General features: G+C 43.2%; 1 protein-coding gene across 1 annotated transcript in view; it reads right to left on the bottom strand.

The window, feature by feature from the left end:
- The window catches only part of DENND6A (DENN domain containing 6A), a 70,503-nt gene extending 50,195 nt beyond the window's left edge, over positions 1-20,308 (bottom strand). Inside the window, exon 1 of the mRNA XM_025377862.1 lies at positions 19,986-20,308. Within this exon, the coding sequence (XP_025233647.1) occupies positions 19,986-20,222 (237 nt within the window). The 5' untranslated portion in view covers positions 20,223-20,308. The remainder of the gene's footprint in view (positions 1-19,985) is intronic.
- Between the last annotated feature and the right edge of the window lie 1,317 nt (positions 20,309-21,625).

Below are 21,625 nucleotides of genomic sequence, written 5' to 3'. Positions count from 1 at the left end.
CTAATTCTCTCTGGTCCCTTTAAAGGATTATTACGCATTTTCTTAGGTTGTTTTAGTGTCTGCAGTGACTACAGCCACCTTCTGAGGAAACTCCCGCCCCAGAGCTCCTGCAAGGAAGCAGGGCTAGGTCAGATCAGCTACCACCAGAACAAATACTAGTAAACAACACACCCAAGGGCACACACTCTACAAGCCAACCAAGCTCTGTTATAACCAACCTGACCTCCTTAGGAGATGAACATTACATTGATGAAAGTGACAAAAATTACACTCTCAATACTTGACCAGTCAACTGGCACTATACATTAATCACAGAAGGCAACCTGTGTGCATTGGTAGTAATGCCTCTCTCATGCCACCAATTATCAAAGGCCAGTGATTTCAAACAGGATACCAGAGGTGCCTTAAAGGCCACCTGGTTGTACCAATGGCTGTCTTAGGAGAGTCAGGCCCCTGCCCCAGAACATAGAGGCTGCAACGAGCCAAGATCATGCCACTTCACTCCAGCCTGGGTGACAGGGTGAGACCCTCTCTCTCAAAAAAAAAAAAAAAAAAGTCCTTCTTGGCCAGGTACCACAGCTCACATCTGTAATCCTAACATTTTGGGAGGCCAGGGTGGGCTGATCACTTGAGGCCAGGAGTTTGAGACTAGCCCGGTTAACATGGTGAAACCGTATCTCTACTAAAAATACAAAAAACTTAGCCGGACGTGGTGGTGGGCGCTTGTAATCCTAGCTACACGGGAGGCTGAGGCACAAGGATCGCTTGAACCTGGGAGGCGGAGGTTGCAGTGAGCCAAAATCATGCCACTGCCCTTCAGCCTGTGCAAAAGAATAAGATTGCTTAAAAAAAAAAAAAAAAATCCTTCTCTTGTTACAAGATGACTTAGAAAAAGTCCTTCTCTAATCTTTTAACAGTTAAATCCTTGTTTCCAAAAGCATGGCACACATGCCAGAGGACATATTACATGGTGCACAGTCCTTTTAAAATTGTAATAGTTACATGCACCACACTTAATTTAATGTGTAAAAGCATGGCACACATGCCAGAGGAGATATTACATGGTGCACAGCCCTTTTAAAATTGTAATAGTTATATGCACCACACTTAATTTAATGTGTAAAAGCATGGCACACATGCCAGAGGAGATATTACATGGTGCACAGCCCTTTTAAAATTGTAATAGTTATATGCACCACACTTAATTTAATGTGTATTAGGAAAAAAGACCTAACACTCAAAATCAATATACCATGGATACAAATGCTTAAGATATAGCTAAGTAAAAAAAGGGGGCAGAGGGATGTGAAGAATCCAGTTAAAGAAAAATATTAACAGTACAAATAATATGACAAGGAATGACTGAAACTTAGAAAACAACAATGAATTAAGTTTTTGCATATTTTCTTCTAATATTTATGGGCTTTTTCTTAAATTCTGAGCTATAGCTCAAACTGCTATTTTTTTATTTTTATTTATTTATTTATTTATTTTTTGAGACAGAGTCTCGCTCTGTCACCCAGGCTGGAGTGCAATGGCATGATCTCAGCTCACTGCAACCTCTGCCTCCCAGTTCAAGCGATTCTTGTGCCTCAGCCACCCAAGTAGCTGGGATTACAGGTGTGTGCCACCATGCCCAGTTAATTTTTGTATTTTTAATAGAGACAGGGTTTCACCATGTTGGCTAGGCTGGTCTCAAACACCAGACCTCAAGTGATCCCACCCGCATTGGCCTCCCAAAGTGCTGGAATTACAGGCATGAGCCACCGTGCCCAGCCTCAAACTGTTATTTTTAAAATTGTCAACTTTCCCAACACTATTTGCTCAAACAAAAAACTATTTCCCATTGATATGTAAGGCTCTAATAGTACCTTCTAATAAATTCCACCTGCTATTCCTATGTCCTATCATTTTAATCAATTCTCTACAGTGAAAGACAGCAGGAAGATGGAAAGAAACCAAGTCCTTACATTATTTCAACTATAAATTCAATTGTGCCTTGAGTCAGGCTTACCTGTGAACTTTGCAATAACATGAATCAATAAACTTTGTTTTCTTATGCCAGTTTGGGCTACCTTTGTCGTCTTTTCTTTTTTTGAGACAGAGTCTCCAGAGTCTCATTCTGTCACCAAGGCCAGAGTGCAGTGGCACAATTGTGGCTCACCCCAGCCTCAATCTCCAGGGCTCAAGTGATCCTCCCACCTTAGCCACCTCAGTAGCTGGGACTACAGGCATGCACCACCACATCTGGCTAATTTTTAAATTTTCTGTAGAGACGGAGTCCTGCCATGTTGCCCAGGCTGGTCTCAAACTCCTGGCCTCAAACGATCCTCCTGCCTCCACCTCCCAAATTGCTGCGATTACAGGCTACCATGTCCGGTCTTCCTGTCACTTTTAACAGAAAGAATCATGGTTGCTTTTTTTCCTTGACAGCAGAAAGCACTACTATATCTTAATTCACTAGATCTCAACATTCTTTCTGGCTTTGTATCAGACTGCATCTATGGGAAGTTTGACTCTTTCCCCTACCAGCTGTGATTAATATAATCCTTCTCAGTTCCTAAATAGAAGTACTTGGTAAGAGTTAATTATATCCTATTCTTTGTAAGCTGTTATATCATCTTTAATATCCAACCAACTAAATGCTGAACTACTGAGCCATTTTTGTCAAAATCACTAATTCATCACAATATCTCATCAAACTAGTTCAACACATCTCATTTAGACATTCCTCAAGGAAACGACTCCCTTTTTTAAAAAAAGGACTTTCTGTTATAAACCACTTAGACTAAATACCAAGTTCTTTCGGCATTCATAGGATGATTTCTCCTGATACTTTTTCCAAGACAAATATAGATTTATAGAATATAGACGTTTAAATTTTAACAAAGATATCTCTACAGCTTATCAGAAATCAATAGGAGATTCTCCCAGCACGCAAATGCCTTGGTAAACAGCTACTATTTTCTTCTGAGAAACGCATTCTTCAAGACCCATAAAGAGCACCTCACACACTGAATTGCCCTCAGAGGGAGGATAAAATGGTTGTTGGTTTCTACAAAGAGAATGAAAATGGTTTAAGATGAGAATTTTTTTTCCAGGCAATTGGGGGGATAAGAAATACAGTTGGGGCTCAAATCCAGAGATATCTAGTCCAGTTAGATGGTGCTATGGACTGAACCCCCCAAAAATTCACATAAAAGCTCTAACCTCCAATCATATTTAGAGACAGGGCCTTTGGGAGGTAATTAGGTCAGGAGTGTAGAGCTCACATGATGGCATTAGTGCCCTTATAAGAGGAAACACAAGACATCTCTCTCTCTCTTTCTCTCTACCATGTGAGGACATAGCAAGGACACAGCCATCTGCAAGCCAGGAAGACGACCCTCACCAGGAACAAAATTGGTAAGCACCTTGATTTTAAACTTCCCCCAGCCTCCAGAACCAAGAGAAATAGATTTCTGTTATTTAAGACATCCAAGCCAGGTATGCGGTGGCTTTTGCCTGTAATCCCAGCACTTTGGGAGACTGAGGCAGGTAGATTACTTGAGGCCAGCAGTGACCAGTCTGGCCAACATGGTGAAACCCTGTCTCTACTAAAATTACAAAAATTAGCTGGGCATGGTGGCACACACCTGTAATCACAGCTACTCAGGAAGCTGAGGCACGAGTATGGCTTGAACCCATGAGGTAGAGGTTGCAGTGAGCCCACATGGTGCCACCGCACTCCACCCTGGGTGACAGAGTAAGACCCTGTCTCAAAACAAAAACAAAACAAAACAAAAAGACACTCAGTCTGGTATTTTGTTATAGTAGCCATAGCAGACTAATACAGATGGTTTGTGGGAAGACGAGACAAATATATGAAAATAGGATGCACTGGTATGGTTGCCATATGCAAAGATCCTACTGTTTTACCTTTCTAGCTTCTAGGAAACACGGTTAACTAGATATTCCCACCTGCCCTCACAGAAGACAACAGACAAAATATTAGCATTTGGCCTTCTTTTTCACTGTTGTTGTTACTTCTCATTCTACCAGCCTAAGCCAAATCTTCAGTTTCTTCCTATCATCTCTTCTTCACTTCAATTTTTTCTTTAAAGCCCAAATTGTCTTTAAAATTCACATTTACTCACCTTGACTTTGGGCAAAAATAAATGAATACAGCTCTGCATCTTCAAACTCTTAAGAGGCAGTGGGGAAGGATGGAAAGTACAGTACTGGTACCAAAACCATGTTTTGGTCCTAATTAGATGTGTCCTTGTGGGAAATCATTAGCCAGTCTATGCCTCAGTTTCTGCTTCCATAACATGAGGGTGTACCTTCCACATCAATGGTCCATTGTTGCTCACTGATGGAGTGGGGCAAGGTGAGCCTGAAGAAGTAAGGAGAGAGAAGACTATGTAGGGATTGTGGGCTACATTTAAGAAGCTGCTGGAGAATTTTTAACCTTGAATGAGTCAAAAATACAGGCTGGGAAGGCGGGAGCTCAGCCACTACTGGTGAGGAGCTACAGGAATTACAAATGCAACAGACAGCCTAACAGCAGCTCTGGAGGAAAGGTGAGATATAGAGATGGTACAGGGTGCTGAGCAGGATTATGGACAGAAATTTGTGAGAAACTAGACCTGTTAGAAGAGCAGCAGCAGCAGTAGTGGGAACAATGGACTATGTGTTCTTCGAAGCACAAAAGTTAACTTCAGGTGAAGTTGAGTAAGTTACTTTTATAACTCTTACCTAATCTCAAAATAAAGTTAAAAAAAAAAAGCTCTAATTCACAGCATATACAATAGTCAACTTTGAGTTCAAAGTGGATCAAAGGCCTAAATGTAAGAGCGAAATCGATATAACTCTTAGAAGAAAACATAGTAATAAATCTTCACAACCTTGAATTAGGCAATGGTTTCTTAGATATGACACCAAAATCACAAACAACAAAACGAAACATAAATAAATTGGATATCATCAAAATTTAAAACCTTGTTTCAATAACAACAAAAACCCCAAGGTGACAGTGGTATTAGGAGGTGAAACCTTTGAGAGGTGATCAGGTCGTGAGGGCAGAGCCCTCATGATTGGGATTAGTGCTCTTACAAAAGAGACCCGAGAACTAGCTCTCCACCATGCAAAGACACTGCCAAAAGGTGCCATCTATGCATCAGAAAAAGTACCCTCACCAAACCCCACATCAGCCAGTACCTTGATCTTGGACTTCCGAGCCTCCAGAGCTATGAGAAATAAACACATTGTTTATAAGCTGCCCAGTTTGTGATATTTTGTAAGAAGACTGAACAGGCTAAAACACAATATAATAAGGGTCTGGTATATAAAATACATAAAGAACTCCTACAATATAACAATAAGACGACAAATAACCCAATTTTAAAATGAGCACAAATGTGAATAGACACTTCTCCAAAAAATAAAAATGAAAATGGCCAATAAGCACATGAAAAAACACTGTTTAGCATTAGTTACTAGGGAAATGCAAATAAAATCACAATAAGACACGGCTATACCCACTAGGACACCTGTAATCAAAAGGACAGACAATAACAAGAGTCGGCAAAGATGCAGAGAAATTGGAACCCTCATGTATCAGTAGTGGAAAACAGTTCGGCAGTTTCTCAAGAAGTTACAATATAGAGTTACAGTATAGCCCTGCAATTTCAATGCTAGGTATATATCCAAGAAAAGTGAAAACACATGTTCACACAAAAACTGGTACACAAATTTTCATAGTAGCAATATTCATAACAGCCAAAAAGTAAAAACAAGCCTGGACAACATAGTGAGACTCTGTCTCCTCAAAAAAGTTAAAAATTAGCCAGGCCACAGTGGCTCACACTTGTAATCCTAGCACTTTGGGAGGCTAAGGCAGGCGGATCATGAGGTCAGGAAATTGAGACTACCCTGGCTAACACAGTGAAACCCATCTCTACTAAAAATATAAAAATTAGCCAGGCGTGGTGGTGGGTGCCTGTAGTCCCAGCTACTCAGGAGGCTGAGGCAGGAGAATGGCGTGAACCCGGGAGGCAGAGCTTGCAGTGAGCCGAGATCGCGCCACTGCACTCCAGCCTGGGCGACAGAGCGAGACTCCATCTAAAAAAAAAAAAAAAAATTAGCCAGGCATGGTGGCAGGCACTTGCAGTCCCAGCTACTCAGAAGGCTGAGGCAGGAGGGTTGCTTGAGCCCAGGCGGTCAATGCCACAGTGAACTATGATCATGCTATTATGCTCCAGCCTGGGCAATAGAGCAAGACTCTGTTAAAAAAAAAAAAAAAAATCCAAATTTCCATTAAATCATGAATAAACAAGATGTGATATATCCATACAAAGGTATATTATTCAACCATAAAGAGGAATAAAGTATATATACATACTACGACATGGACAAACGTATATGATTCCACTCCCATGAAAAGCATACTGACAGAAGCTTATTAGGGGCTGCCAGGCGCCAGGGAAAAAGGGGAATGGGTATGCGTTTTTTTGGGGTGAAGAAAAATGTCCTGCAATTAGATAGTGGTGTTAGTTGCACATCTTGTGAAAAACTCAAAACCAATGAATTATACACTTTAAAAGTGTGAATTTTATATGTGAATACCTGAATTTTTAAAAACGGAAACGTAGACACAATAATTCAAACCTTAAAAAGGCATAAAATCATAATTATAGTCTCTCTCCCATTGAGCTTGAGGTTTTCTTCCTTCAATAACCATTGCTAAACAATTTCCTATGTATCTTTCAAAGAAAAATTATGTATGTACTTTTCCTTAACATAAATTATATTCTGCGGGAGGCTGAGGCAGGAGAATTGCTTGAACCCAGGAGGCGGAGGTTTTGGTGAGCCAAGATTGCGCCATTGCACTCCAGCCTGGGCAACAAGAGTGAGACTCCATCTCCAAAAAAAAAACAACAACAAAAAAATTACATTCTGTTCTGTTCTCACTGCTTTACACACTGCTTTTTTCCTTAAGATCTTGAAGATCATAATATTTCAGTACATAATATATTCATTAATTCTAAAGATGCTTTGAACTTTCCTGCTTCTTCCCTTGCTCACACTTAGGAACTGATTCACCATTTATCTGCCTATCAAATTCCACCCAGCAGGGGAAATAAGTGATTCCTATTGCCTCTTTTTGTAATTTCTGTAATTTTTCCTCAATAAATATTGTGTATAATTTTTTAATTATATAAGCTGAAATTTTAAATTACGCAGCCCTAAAGGTTCAAATCAATTTTCACCTTCCACCAGAAAATTTCACTTACTCTCTGGACCACTGACTATATAGTTTGTTTTGTTTTGTTTTGTTTTTGAGATAGAGTCTGGCTTTGTCACCTAGGCTGGAGAGCAGTGGCACGATCTCAGCTTATTGCAACCTCCGCCTCCCAAGTTCAAGCGATTCTCCTGCCTCAGCCACTCAAGTAACTAGGATTCCAAGTGTGCACCACCCCACTCGGCTAATTTTTTTGTATTTTTAGTACAGACGGAGTTTCGTCATGTTGACCAGGCTGGTCTCGGACTCCTGAACTCAAGTGATCCACCCACCTCAGCCTCCCAAAGTGCTGGGCCTATAGGCATGAGCCAGCACACCTGGCCAACTTGTCTCTTTAGTTAAATTCTGGAGAGCAAGGATTCTTATGTCTTCATCTACTGATTAACATAACAGAAACCTTTGTGCATGTTAGGTGCTTATTATGGCCTATGCAAACAGTCCCAGTGCTCCTACTATAATAGGTACCAACAAAAATTTAGTGATGCTACCCTCATACTGATCCTGTATTACTTATAAAGGACTCTAAGCTTAGGCAGGAATTCACTAAATGAGTAATACAGATAGAATTGAAATAAGCTAGACCAAAAGAGTACCTATTTCATTATTTCAGAAAAACTCAATAAATAATTACAATTGCCAACTTTATCAAGTGTTTTCCTTGTGCCAGGCACTGTGTTGTATCAATCAATCCTCACAATACACTAGAAATGAGAACTATTAAAATTATCATCTCACTTCATCTGCCCATGGTTGTAAACTGCTTTCAGTCAGAATACCTACATTCAGGAAATCTAACTTTATGTCATTGACATAGGTCACACTGGTCTGAGTTCAGTTATTCTTTCGTCCAAACAGAAGCAAGTGTCTACTGTGCATTTCACAGGATCGTAAAGCATTTTGCCAACTAAAAGATCACAAAAATGCTAAAAGCAGTTCATACAACTCACAAAATAGCCCTAGGTACTATTATTACATTTAGTATTAGCATGTAAACAGGAACACTTTGAGAAATGAGGTAAACTACTACTACCAAGAATTTAAGAATTTTAGTTCAAGCTACCACTGGCATTTCACGTCTTCTTTGCTTCAGTTTCCCCTAAATAGTAAACAAAAGTAGCTTAATTTTGTACCCAGGATAACACAGTATAGTGGGGGGAAATTAGGCTTCAGAATCAAAAGGACCGGGGTTCAAATCCTGGCTTACTAAGCAAGTGATATAGGGCAAGTCACCTCTTTTAAGTTTCAGTTCCCTTATTTAAAAAGAGTTTAGCTGGGCACGGTGGCTCATGCCTATAATCTCAGCACTTTGGGAGGCGGAGGGGGGGATCACGAGGTTAGGAGTTTAAGACCAGCCTGGCCAAGATGGTAAAACCCCATTTCTACTAAAAATACAAAAATTAGCCGGGCGTGGTGGTGGGCACCTGTAATCCCAGCTACTCAGGAGGCTGAGGTAGACAATTGCTTGAACCCAGGAGGCAGAGGTTGCAGTGAGCCAAGATTGTGCCACTGCACTCCAGCCTGGGTGACAGGGTAAGACTCCATCTCAAAAAAGAGTTTATGGGCCAGGCACGGTGGCTCACGCCTGTAATTCCAGCACTTTGTGAGGCTGAGGTGGGCAGATCATGAGGTCAGGAGTTTGAGACCAGCCTGACCAATATGATGAAGCCCTGCCTCTACTAAAAATACAAAAACTAGCTGGGTGCGGTGCCACGTGCCTGTAATCCCAGCTATTCAGGAGGTTGAGGCAGGAGAATCGCTGGAACTCGGGAGACAGAGGTTGCAGTGAGCTGAGATTGCGCCACTGCACTCTAGCCTGGGTGACAAAGCAAGACTCTGTTTCAAAAAAAAAAGTCTAAAGCCGGGCATGGTGGCTCATGCCTATAATCCTAGCACTTTGGGAGACTAAGGCACGTGGACTGTGGGAGGCTGAGGCAGGCAGATCACTTGAGGCCAGGAGTTCAAGACCAGTCTGGGCAACACAGCAAAACCCTGTCTCTACAAAAAAACAAAAAATAAAAAAGTAGCCAGGCTGTAGTCCAGCTACTTGACAGGCTGAGGTGAGAGAACTGCTTGAGCCTGGGAGGTCCAGGCTGTAGTGCACTGTAGCCTGGTGACAGAGCATGATCCTGTTGCAAACAAATAAATAAAATCTATATATTACTTAATAATTAGAGTGACGGAAAGGAATAAATAAGGCTAAGTAAAATGGCTCACGCCTGGGATCTCAACACTGGGAGGTGGAGGCAGGAGGATCCCTTGAGCCCAGGAGTTCAAGATCACACTGGGTGACACAAAAATAAAACAATTTATTTGGGCATGGCGGCACACACCTGGAGTACCAGTTACTTGTGAAACTGAGGTGGGAGGATCACTTGAACCCAAAAGTTCAAGACTGCAGTGAGTCATGATCACACACCACTGCACTCCAGCCTGGGCAACAAAGTGAGACACTGTCTCAAAAAATAAAAAAAGAAAGAAAGAAATGAGATATACAAATAAAGTTTCTCTTTAAAGTAAATTTTCTGTTTAAAGTCATAGAACAATCAAAGAAACAACTGGGCCCATAGTTTTGCATCTTCTGTGCGAATCCACAACCTTCAAAGCCTGTCAACCACAACAGAGCCTGAAGTTGCTGAGCCCCTGATGTGTGCCAGGCACTGTGCTTAGCGCCTTGCACACTTGATTTAACTCTTATGGGAACTCTGTGAAGTTGGTTCCTGTTTATACCAGAGGAGATGAAGTATACAGAGTGAGTGACTTCATCAAAATAATACATCTAGTAAGTACTCAAACCAGGATGCCAGCCCTGGTCTGACTTTACAATTCACTTTACTACTTTAGCCTACCTCCCACAAGTCAACTAATCAAAGCATCTCAAGCCAGAGAGTGTAAAACTGCAACTGTCAAACTTTTTGTTTCCAACATCCCTTTATACTCTTAAAATGTACTGAGGCTCCCAAAGAACTCCTGTTGGTATTTCGTTTCATTTTTTGAGACAGAGTTTCATTCTTGTTGCCTAGGCTGGAGTGCAATGGCACAGTCTCAGCTCACTGCAACCTCCACCTCCCCGGTTCAAGTGATTCTCCTGCCTTAGCCTCCCCAGTAGCTGGGATTACATGTATGCGCCATCACGCCCGGCTAATTTTTTTTTGGTATTTTTAGTACAGATGGGTTTCACCATGTTGGCCAAGCTAGTCATGAACTCCTGACCTCAGGAGATCCACCTGCCTCGGCCTCCTAAAGAGCTGGGATTACAAGCGTGAGCCACCATGTCCGGCCTAGAACTCTTGTTTATATGGGTTACGTCTATCAACACTCACCATTGTAGAAACTAAAAGTGATCATTTAAAAAAATTGTTATTTTAAAATAATAACCTATACTCATTAACATATTCAATTTTCATGAAAAGTAACTATATTCAGGTTGAGTATTCCTTATCCAAAATGCTTGGTGGGATCAGAAGTGTTTTGGATTTCAGATCTTTTCAGATTCTAGAATATCTGAATTATACTTACTCAGTTGGACATCCCAAATCCAACAACCTGAAATCCAAAATGCTCCAATGAGCATTTCCTTTAAGTATCACATCAGTACTCAGAAAGTTTCAGGTTTTGGAGCGTTTCAGATTTTGAATGTTTAGGAAAAAACCACCTATATTCCTAAATAAAACAAAAACTTTACTGAGAAGATGGCATCATTTACACGTTTGCAAATATCTTTAATGTCTGATTTAATAGAAATAACTCGATTCTCATATCTGCTTCGACGTTCATTCCTTTTTTAAAAAATTTGTTTTTCTTTAATGTTTGCTCTTGGCAGAATCATTCTATGTTCATTCTATTACAATATGTTGTTCTGGTTGAAGAACATGAAGAAAAGCCACACATAGTTTGAAAACATCCTGGCCGGGCGCAGTGGCTCACGCCTGTAATCCCAGCACTTTGGGAGGCCGAGGCGGGTGGATCACGAGGTCAGGAGTTTGAGACCAGCCTGACCAACATGGTGAAACCCCGTCTCTACTAAAAATACAAAAATTAGCCAGGCGTGGTGGCACGCACCTGTAATCCCAGCTACTCAAGAGGCTGAGGCAGGAGAATTGCTTGAATCCGGGAGGCAGAGTTGCAGTGAGCCGAGATTGGGCCACTGCACTCCAGCCTGAGCAACAGAGCGAGACTCTGTCTCAAAAAGAAAAGAAAAGAAAAAAGAAAAGAAAACATCCTACAAATCTCCTGAAATGGTCTCAGAGATGCCCAGAAGTCCTCAGACCACATTTTGACAACAGCTGGTTTACAAGAAAAACAGAAAAGCATATGTAAAGAGAAAATTCAAAAACATACTCCAAACATGCCTACACATAATGATCATCTGGAACTGATTCTGATTAAGCAGATGGGTGAGCCCCAGAATCCTCATATGTAATAAATGCTCCAGATGATTCTTATAATAAGAAAAACAAAATAACTCAAATAGAATCCCAATGATACAAAACTAGCTTAAATTTACCAAGATATAAATGTTTAGCCTTATTTTCAACAAGCATTAACAGATATTTCCATATCCCAGGTAAAACAGAACATAATCCTTTATTTCAAAGTTACATAATGGTGTAGAATTTTTAGGCACATATACCCTTGGCTCTCAATGAGCTCAAAGTTACTAAAGTTTATATCCTAAAACCCAAGCTTAGAAATATTTCAAAATAAATATTTGATTACATAAGATTATAACTGTTCTCAGGTAAGGCAGTAAACGCTTGTTGCCTTCCAATACCACTCCTCCTTCTCCTTTTATTAATATAGGCATACCTTGTTTTATTGTGCATCATTTTATTGTGCTTTGCAGTTACTAGTTTCTACAAATTACAGGTTTGTGGCAAGCCTACATTAAGCAAGTTTATCAGCATCATTTTTCCAACAATGTGTTCACTTTGTGTCTCTGTGTTACATTTTGGTAATTCTCACAATATTTCAACCTTTTTTGTTACTATTGTATCTGTTACAGTGGTCTGTGATAAGTTATCTTTGATGTTACTATTGTAATTGTTTTGGGGCACCACAAACCATGCCCATATAAGATGGCAAATTTAATCAATAAATACATGTATTCTCACAGTTCCACTGACCAGCCATTACCCCATCTCTCTCCCTCTCCTCAGGCCTCCCTATTCCGTAAGATACAACAATATTGCAATTGGGGCAATGAATAACTCTATAATGGCCTCTAAGTGTTCAAGTAAAAGGATGAGTCACACATCTCTCACTTTAAATCAAAAGCTAGAAACGATTTAAGTTTAATGAGGTAGGCATGTCAAAAGCTGAGATAGGCCAAAAGCTAGGCCTCTTGGACCAAAGAGCCAACTTGTGAATGCAAAGGAAAAGTTCTTTTTTTCTTTCTTTTTTTTATGCAACAGGATCTCACCATGTTGCCCAGTCTGGTTTCGAACTCCTGGGCTCAAGGAATCCTACTGCCTCAGCCTCCCAAAATGATGAGATTACAGGCCTGAGCCACCACACCCAGCCAAAGGAAAAGTTCTTGAAGGAAATTAAAAGTGCTACTCCAGTGAACACATGAATAAGAAAGTGAAACAACCTTACTGCTGATGTGGAGAAAGTCTGAGTGGTCTGGATAGAAGAGCAAACCAGCTACAACATTCCCTAAGCCAGAAGCCTAATTCAGAACAAGAGCCTAACTCTTTTCAATTCTGTTTTTCAATTCTGTTACGGCTGAGAGAGGTGAGGAAGCTGCAGAAGAAAAGTTGGAAGCTAGCCAAAGTTGGTTCATGAGGTTTAAGGAAAGAAGCTGTCTCCATAACATAAAAGTGCAAGGTGAAGCCGCAAGGACTGATAGAGAGCTGCAGCAAGTCATCCAGAAAATCTAAGAGGAATGATGAAGGTGGCTACACTAAATAACAGATTTTCATTGTAGATGAAACAGTCTTCTATTGGAAGACTATGCCCTCTAAGACTTTCATAGCTAGAGAAAAGTGAGTATCTGGCTTCAAAGTTTCAAAGGACAGGCTGACAGCCAGGTGCAGTGGCTCACGCCTGTAATGCTAGCACTTTAGGAGGTGGAGGCAGGAGGATCCCTTGAAGCCAGGAATTTGAGACCAGTCTGGACAACAAAGCAAGACCCCATCTCTACAAAAAATTTAAAAATTAGTCTGGTGCATAAGCATACGCCTGCAGTATCAGCTACCGGGGAAGGTGAGACAGAAGGATCACCTGCGCCGGGAGTTCAAGGCTTCAGTAAGCCATGATTGCATCACTGCACTCCAGCCTGGGTGACAGAGTAAGACCATCTCAAAAAAAAAAAGAAGAAAGAAAAGAAAAGAAAAGAACGTCTGCTTTGTAAAATCATATTTATGAAGAGTTTTTTGTTTTTTGGCGTTTTTTTTTTTTTTGAGACAAAGTCTTGCTCTGTTGCCCAGGCAGGAGTACAATCTCAGTTCACTGCAACCTCTGTCTCCCAGGTTCAAGTGATTCTCCTGCCTCAGTCTCCTGAGTAGCTGGGATTACAGGAATGTGCCACCAAGCTGGCTAATTTTTGTATTTTTTAAGTAGAGACATGTTGGCTACAGTGGTCTTGAAGTCCTGACTTCAAGTGATCCACCCACCTCAGCCTCCCAAAGTGCTGGTATCACAGGCATGAGCCACCGTACTTGGCTTATGAAGAGTCTAATGATCTCAAAAACTGTTTATGAGAATATTTATGAATAAAAGCAGACTCTCAGTAGACATGTTTAGGAGACTGCCGCCCAGACTATGCTTTGGAAGTGTCCCTCCTATTGCAGGGGTGAGCCTAAGTGACTGCTACTGCTACCGAAACCTTGTCTCCTAACCACAAGTGAACAAAATGGGACACCTGTCCCATGCTGAGCCAATCAGATACTCCAGTATTAAGCTTCAGCCTCATTCCAGAAAAAGAGTTTGGCTAAAATCAGTACCATGGAAACCCAAAGTCAAGCAGAGTAATGGGGGAGCAGAAACTGAGGCCACTGCAGCACAAACCAGCTTCAGCATGGAGAATGGAAAAGACATGCAAAGAGCAAAGACAAAAAAAAAAAACACAGCTCCAGAGACAAAGGCAAAAGCCTGGGGCTTTCCAAATCCCACAAGTTCATCCCTGCTTCCCACACACTTGGATTCCAAAAGACTGCCTGGAATCCTTATAATCACTGTACCTTTACTTAACTTTATTTGAGGTTTCTGTTCCTAACAATCAAATTAATCCTTGACAGATACAAAATTATACAAGGAAAAAAGCATTAACAAAAATGCCAAATATTAATAGCAGTTGCCTCTTAGTAGAATTAAGAGTGATATTTTCTAGTGTTTATAATTTCTTGTCTTTTTTTTTTTTTTTGAGACAAAGTCTCACTCTACTGCCAGGCAGGAGTGCAGCGGTGCGATCTCATTGCAACCTCCGCCTCCCAGGTTCAAGCGATTCTCCTGCCTCAGCCTCCTAAGTAGCTGGGACTACAGGCATATGCCACTATGCCTAGCTGATTTTTGTATTTTTAGTAGACGGTGTTTCACCATGTTGGCCAGGGTGGTCTCGATCTCTTGACCTCGCGATCTGCCTGCCTTGGCCTCCCAAAGTGCTGGGATTACAGGCGTGAGCCGCCACGCCTGGCCTAATGTTTATAATTTCTTTACTTGCCAAGTTTTCAGCAATGAGTATGTTATTATTCACTCAGGAAAAAAAAAAAACTTGAATAAATAAGGTAATTCTGTATTCAGATAATTAAGGCTTTACTAAATATTGGTAATTTCAAAGCTAAAAGTGAGGTACAGTATATCAAACCCAGGAGGTTTCAACCCTTGTTCCAGAGGACACTTTGATTCTGTGGTAATGCCTCCACAGCCACTTCAGGTGAAAAGCAGCTCAGCACACCCACTACAGTCAACACCTTGTTCAGTTACTTTCTAGCTCAAAGACCTCCTTAACCTCCTTCACTTAGGACAGGGCCTTAAAAGACATTTTATGCAAGGTGAAACACTCCCCGTTCCATTCAGAGCTTTAGCCAACTGTATCAGAATGGGAACCTGCCCCAAACCAGGCCAGATTATCTTCCTCTGGCTTTGGAAGAGAGTTAAAGATTCACTGTTTTCACTGAAGTGGCTAAAAACGTTAACTTCTCATCTTAAAGATCAGAGAAGGACTGGGCCTGGTGGCTCACCACCTATAATCTCAGTACTTTGGAAGGCAGAGGCAGCAGGATAATTTGAGGCCAGAAGTTTGAGACCAGCCTGGGCAAAATAGCAAGACCTCGTCTCCACAAAAAAATTTAAAAAGAGCCGGGTGTAGCGGTGCATGTCTGTAGTCCTAGATACCCAGGAGGATCCCTCGAGTTTAGGAGTTTGAGGCTGTAGTGAGTTATGATCATGCCACTGCACTCCAGTCTGAGCCAGACCATGTCTCTAAGGAAAAAAAAAAAAAAAAAGCCAGGCACAGTGGCTCACACCTGTAATCCCAGCACTTTGGGAGGCTGAGGCAGGGCTGTCACCGAAGTCAGGAGTTCAAGACCAGCCTGGCCAACATGATGAAATCCTGTCTCTACTAAAAAAAAAAAAAAAAAATACAAAAATTAACTGGGTGTGGTGGCATGCGCCTGTAGTCCCAGCTACTTGGGAGGCTGAGGCAGGAGAATCACTTGAACCTGGAAGGTGGAGGTTGCAGTGAGCCGAAATTACGCCACTGCACTCCAGGCTGGGGGACAAAGTTAGACTCTGCCTTAAAAAAAAAAAATCAGGCCGGGCGCGGTGGCTCAAGCCTGTAATCCCAGCACTTTGGGAGGCCGAGATGGGCGGATCACGAGGTCAGGAGATCAAGACCATGCTGGCTAACACGGTGAAACCCCGTCTCTACTAAAAAATACAAAAAATTAGCCGGGCGAGGTGGCGGGCGCCTGTAGTCCCAGCTACTCGGGAGGCTGAGGCGGGAGAATGGCGTGAACCCAGGAGGCGGAGCTTGCAGTGAGCTGAGATCCGGCCATTGCACTCCAGCCTGGGCGGCAGAGCGAGACTCCGTCTCAAAAAAAAAAAAAAAAAAATCAGAGAAGAGGAAGAAGGCAGTTTGCAGAGAGCATGAAATATAAGCAAGATCTGCACACACAAAAAAGAGCAAAACCAAGAGGATTCCCTGATTCTGAACTCTAGCCATTTTCTGAAGCCCCACTATGTTTATGTCTTAAATCGCTGGAAACAGGTATTTAAGTTCTGTGTCCTTACAGTAAGTTCCCCTTTACTGCTTGAGGTAGCTTAAATTAGTTTCTGTTGTAGACAAAGATACACACACAAGCCCCATTTCAACAAGATTAGTCATTAAGGTTCCAGATTAGATATCTATTTACACAGGGAACAAAGTTCCCTACTAAAAAAAGGTATTGATTCTAGTACCTCAATTTCATTTTACAAGTGAGAAAACTGAGGACCCACTTCCCAAGTCAGGGGTTCTCTTCACTTAAAAAGGAAATTTCAGGCCACGCGCGGTGGCTCAAGCCTGTAATCCCAGCACTTTGGGAGGCCGAGACGGGCGGATCACGAGGTCAGAAGATCGAGACCATCCTGGCTAACCCGATGAAACCCCGTCTCTACTAAAAAAATGCAAAAAACTAGCCGGGCGAGGTGGCGGGCACCTGTAGTCCCAGCTACTCAGGAGGCTGAGGCAGGAGAATGGCGTGAACCCGGGAGGTGGAGCTTGCAGTGAGCTGAGATCCGGCCACTGCACTCCAGCCTGGGCAACAGAGTGAGACTCTGTCTCAAAAAAAAAAAAAAAAAAAGTAAATTTCAGCCGGGTGTGGTGGCTCACCCCTGTAATTTCAGCACTTTGGAGGCCGAGACAGGCAGATCACCTGAGGCCAGGAGTTCAAGACCAGCCTGGCCAATATGGTGAAACTCTGTCTCTACAAAAATATAAAACTGGCCGGGCGCGGTGGCTCAGGCCTGTAATCCCAGCACTTTGGGAGGCTGAGACGGGTGGATCACGAGGTCAGGAGATCAAGACCATCCTGGCTAACACAGTAAAACCCCGTCTCTACTAAAAAATACAAAAAACTAGCCGCGCGAGGTGGCGGGCGCCTGTAGTCCCAGCTACTCAGGAGGCTGAGGCAGGAGAATGGCGTGAACCCGGGAGGCGGAGCTTGCAGTGAGCCAAGATCCGGCCACTGCACTCCAGCCTGGGCGACAGAGCAAGACTTTGTCTCAAAAATAAATAAATAAATAAATAAAATAAAACTTAGCCAGGCATGATGGCAGGTTCCCGTAAACCCAGTTACTCAGGAGGCGGAGGCAAGAGAGTCATTTCAACACGGGACGCGGAGGTTGCAGTAAGCCAAGATTGTGCCATTGCCCTCCAGCCTGGGTGACAGGGTGAGACTCCACCTCAAAAAAAAAAAAAAAAGAAGGAAATTTCTAGAAAATCAATGCTTCTCAAATGAAGCCTTAAATACATCTTACTGTGTCCTAGGAACTGCTCCAAATGCTTTACAAACATTAAATTACCTAATCCTCACAACAATGCCATGATATAGGTATTGTTATCCTGTTATAAAGAAGAATGTGAGACTCAAACAAGCTAAGTAACTTGCCCAAAGTCACCCGGATTCTAACCTAGGCAGCCCAGCTTTACAGTCTGGGTTTTGTTAGGGGTTTTTTGGGGGACAGTGTCTCGATCTGTCACCCAGGCTTGAGTGCAGTGGCACGAATATGGCTCACTGCAGCCTCGACCTTCCTTTATTAGAGATTCTTCCCCACCCTCATCCTACACCTTCTAAAACCAGTGATTCTTAATGTGGGGACAATGGAACAGAAGGTCCATGGATAAACCCAGACAGTCCATGGAACCACATACATGATTTCATTTACTCAGCCTTTTCCTAGTGGAAAGTTCACAATGTTTGTATTTTTAAAAGATCCAGGAAGCAAAAGGTTAAGAACTCCTGACCTAAAAAACTCTATACAGTGGCGTACATTATGGAAAATGAAATTCAAAATAAGTCCTTTAATAATTCACATTTTTGCAGCACTGTTTTCTGTCTATCTGGTCAAAAATATTCATAAAGAATGTCCCAAATAATAAGAATCCAAAAGGATCTCCTTTAGCTATTTAAAAACACAACTACAACAACCCATTCTTAAGCTTTCTGGTTAAATTGTATCTTGCTGTACATATAACTTCAGGTTAACATGGCAAGGTGAATAATAAATGGCTTATAAATCTTTTATTCAAAATCTTTGGGAACTGTTTTTCTTACTTTAATAGGATAAAAGAATTGCTCACATATTCACCCATTCTATCAAAAGTATTTACAGAATGCCACTAGGTGCCAGGGACTGCATTTGGCCTTATCAGCTACTATGATTAATTCTTGGTTCTCTAAATTGTTGCCTCAATCTACAAATATAGGTTAGAGCACACCCTATTTGTATGCTCCGCAACTAACATAATGCTTGGTTCTTAGTGGAAACTTAATGTTGAACTGTGTTATACTAAAACACCCAGAAGGCAGGCCGAATACGAAAGCAGTGGCTTCGCATTAAGAAAAACCACCCCTAGCCAGTCTTCTTAGTCAACCAGGCCACTACAGTCAGAATGAGATAGAAATCTGTCACCAATACCAAAAACAAAAACATCTAAACAAACGCCCTTCTGATAACGATTTTCTTGGAGACATGAAAACAAGCAATTCCTTATGCTAAAAAGACCTTAAAGTCAAGAATAGATGTTTCTAAAGTCTTTCGATAAGGGGCCATAAATAAGAATGGAAAAGTTGACGGATTCACAAGCAAATGATTTTCCCTATATTCATCTTGACATTAGTTTCACACCAACTGTTCCAGAGGCAACATTTAAAAAAATAACAGAAATGAAGCCCGGCACGATGGCTCACGCCTGTAATCCCAGCACTTTGGGAGGTCGAGGGGGGCAGACCAACTGAGTCAGGAGTTCGAGACCAGCCTGACCAAAATGGAGAAACCCCGTCTCTACCAAAAATACAAAATTAGCTGGGTGTGGTGGCGCATGCCTCTAATCCCAGCTACTCGGGAGGCTGAGGCGGGAGAATCGCCTAACCCGGGATTCAGAGGTTGTGGTGAGCCGAGATCGCGCCATTGCACTCCAGCCTGGGCAACAACAGCAAAACCCCGTCTCAAAAAACCAACCAACCAACCAACCAGAAATGAGGCACAAAAGGAGGAACGGGAGAAAACGTATGCTGAGATAAGTATTTCGGCTCAGGCTGAGGGAAAAGCTCTATGAATTACTACAAATGACCAAAACAACCTGAGCCTTAAAAATTGGTTGTGCAAGTTCCGCTATTAGAGTTCATCATTAGTTATGGAGCATTGTTCTTGAAAAAGTACCAAACATCCTGCCTGCAGGCTTCCTCGGGTGGGTGCTACTAACCCTTTTAGTTAGTTCTGTGGCTCTGGGTTTAAAAGAAAGAAAGAAAGAATAGGATGAACATCAACAAGTATTTAGGAAGGGCCTAAGAGAGAACTTTTCACCCCTAGCCGCAGCCCAAGATCCTCCCACGGGAAGTGCCGTAGGACTGCAGCCCGAAAGAGCGCCGGAGGGGAGACTGGCCACGCCCGGATGCGCGGCGGATGCGGTCCAGGCCGGACAGCCCGCGGGCGCTTGGCTTTGCTGCAGAAGCCCAGGCGCAGGGGCGGAGCGCGGAGACAGGGCGGGGCCGGGCCTCACCTCCACGGCCTGGCCCAGCTCCAGGTCGAAGCCCACCACACACACGCAGTGCAGCCAGGCGGAGAAGCCGTCCCAGCGCAGCAGGCCCCGGCCACGGCCATCGTCCTCTTCATCGTCCTCTGGCGCGCCTCCCGCCGCCAGAAGGGCCGGCGCCTCGCGCCCTACGGCCCCTGCCACTGCCTCGTCCAACGGCCTTCGAGAGCCGGGCCCCAAGCCCGCAGGGCCCCTCAAAGCCATCCGCCGCCCCCTGGCCGTTCGCGCCGCCTCCACCGCGGACCGCGCCGCAGAGCGCGCTTGCCTCCGCGCAGGCGCAGGCGCAGACGCCGCTGCCGCAGCCGCTGGGGACACACTCAGTCCAGGCGGGGCTGCGACTCACGTGACCCTGGGAGCGCGGCTCTGCGCAGATCCTCCCGGGCGGGACCGGACGTGGGGACGTCACGCCGCCGCTTGTCTCGGATTGTGAAGCCGGCCCTGACCTTGTCTGAAACGCCTTTGGGACTGAAGCAGTTGTTTATGAATCTTTGTCAACCTCGTTCGCAGTCAACGACCAGGGAATAAATTATTCGTGGAATGACACTGTTCATAATTATTATAAGGTATTAAATTATGAAAGCGTAGGCTGGGCGCGGTGGCTCACGCGCCCACTTTGGGAGGCCGATGCAGGCGGATCATCAGATCAGGAGTTCAAGACCAGCCTGACCAACATGGTGAAACCCCGTCTCTACTAAAAATGCAAAAAAATTAGCCAGGCTTGGTAGCGCGCTCCTGAAATCCCAGCTACTCAGGAGGCTGAGGCAGGAGAATCGCTTGAACCCGGGAGGCAGAGGTTGCGGTGAGCCAAGATTGCGCCACTGTATTCCAGCCAGGGCGACAGAGCGAGATTCCATCTCAAAAATAAAAAGTATGAAAGCGTAATGGTAACGGTGGCTAACATTGAATGCTTACTTTGTGCCAGTTGATATGCCAAGTACAAATGCGAATATTTACAAATATTACCTTATTGAATCTTCACATAATCGCAAATAAGTAGACAGTATTTATTTATTTTTACAGATAAGGAAATGGAGATTCTGGAGGTTACATGACTAGCCCAACAAGTATGACAACCCCGATACCTTCTTGCGATTCACTCATTCAGTTTGCTGACTCAGAGATCTGTGCATTCACTGACCTGTTTCTTCTGCAGCAACGCCTCCCTACCCCGCCACCTCCACCTTTCTTGGTTTGGCTGTGACTCACTCAACACACATCCCCAGACCTTTCTGGAACTCCAGGTTGGGCAGATTGGCCTCCACAGCAACCTGTGGATATCTGAGCACTGGGGCAAGGGCCTGGTCTCAAGCAGCTTCATATTCAGAGATCAGTTTTTACTGATTATTGGACCAGCCAGGATACTAACTAGTATTTATTCAGCACCTACTATGTTAAGTATAAATAGCATAGTAAAAGTAGGAAGCACACAGCAATACCTCAACAGAAAAATGAGTAAACCAGCGAGGTGTCACACCTATAGTCCCAGCTTCTTGGGAAGCTGAGGCCAGCTAAGGCCAAGGGGGATATCTTGAGCAGGAGTTCCAGGCTGCAGTGCGCTATGATCATGCCTGCAAACAGCCATTGCACTCCAGCCTGGGCAACATAGC

This window comes from Theropithecus gelada, chromosome 2 (genome assembly GCF_003255815.1).
Source record: "Theropithecus gelada isolate Dixy chromosome 2, Tgel_1.0, whole genome shotgun sequence".
Classification (NCBI taxonomy): domain Eukaryota; kingdom Metazoa; phylum Chordata; class Mammalia; order Primates; family Cercopithecidae; genus Theropithecus; species Theropithecus gelada.
This window is presented reverse-complemented; position numbering and strand designations above follow the sequence as displayed.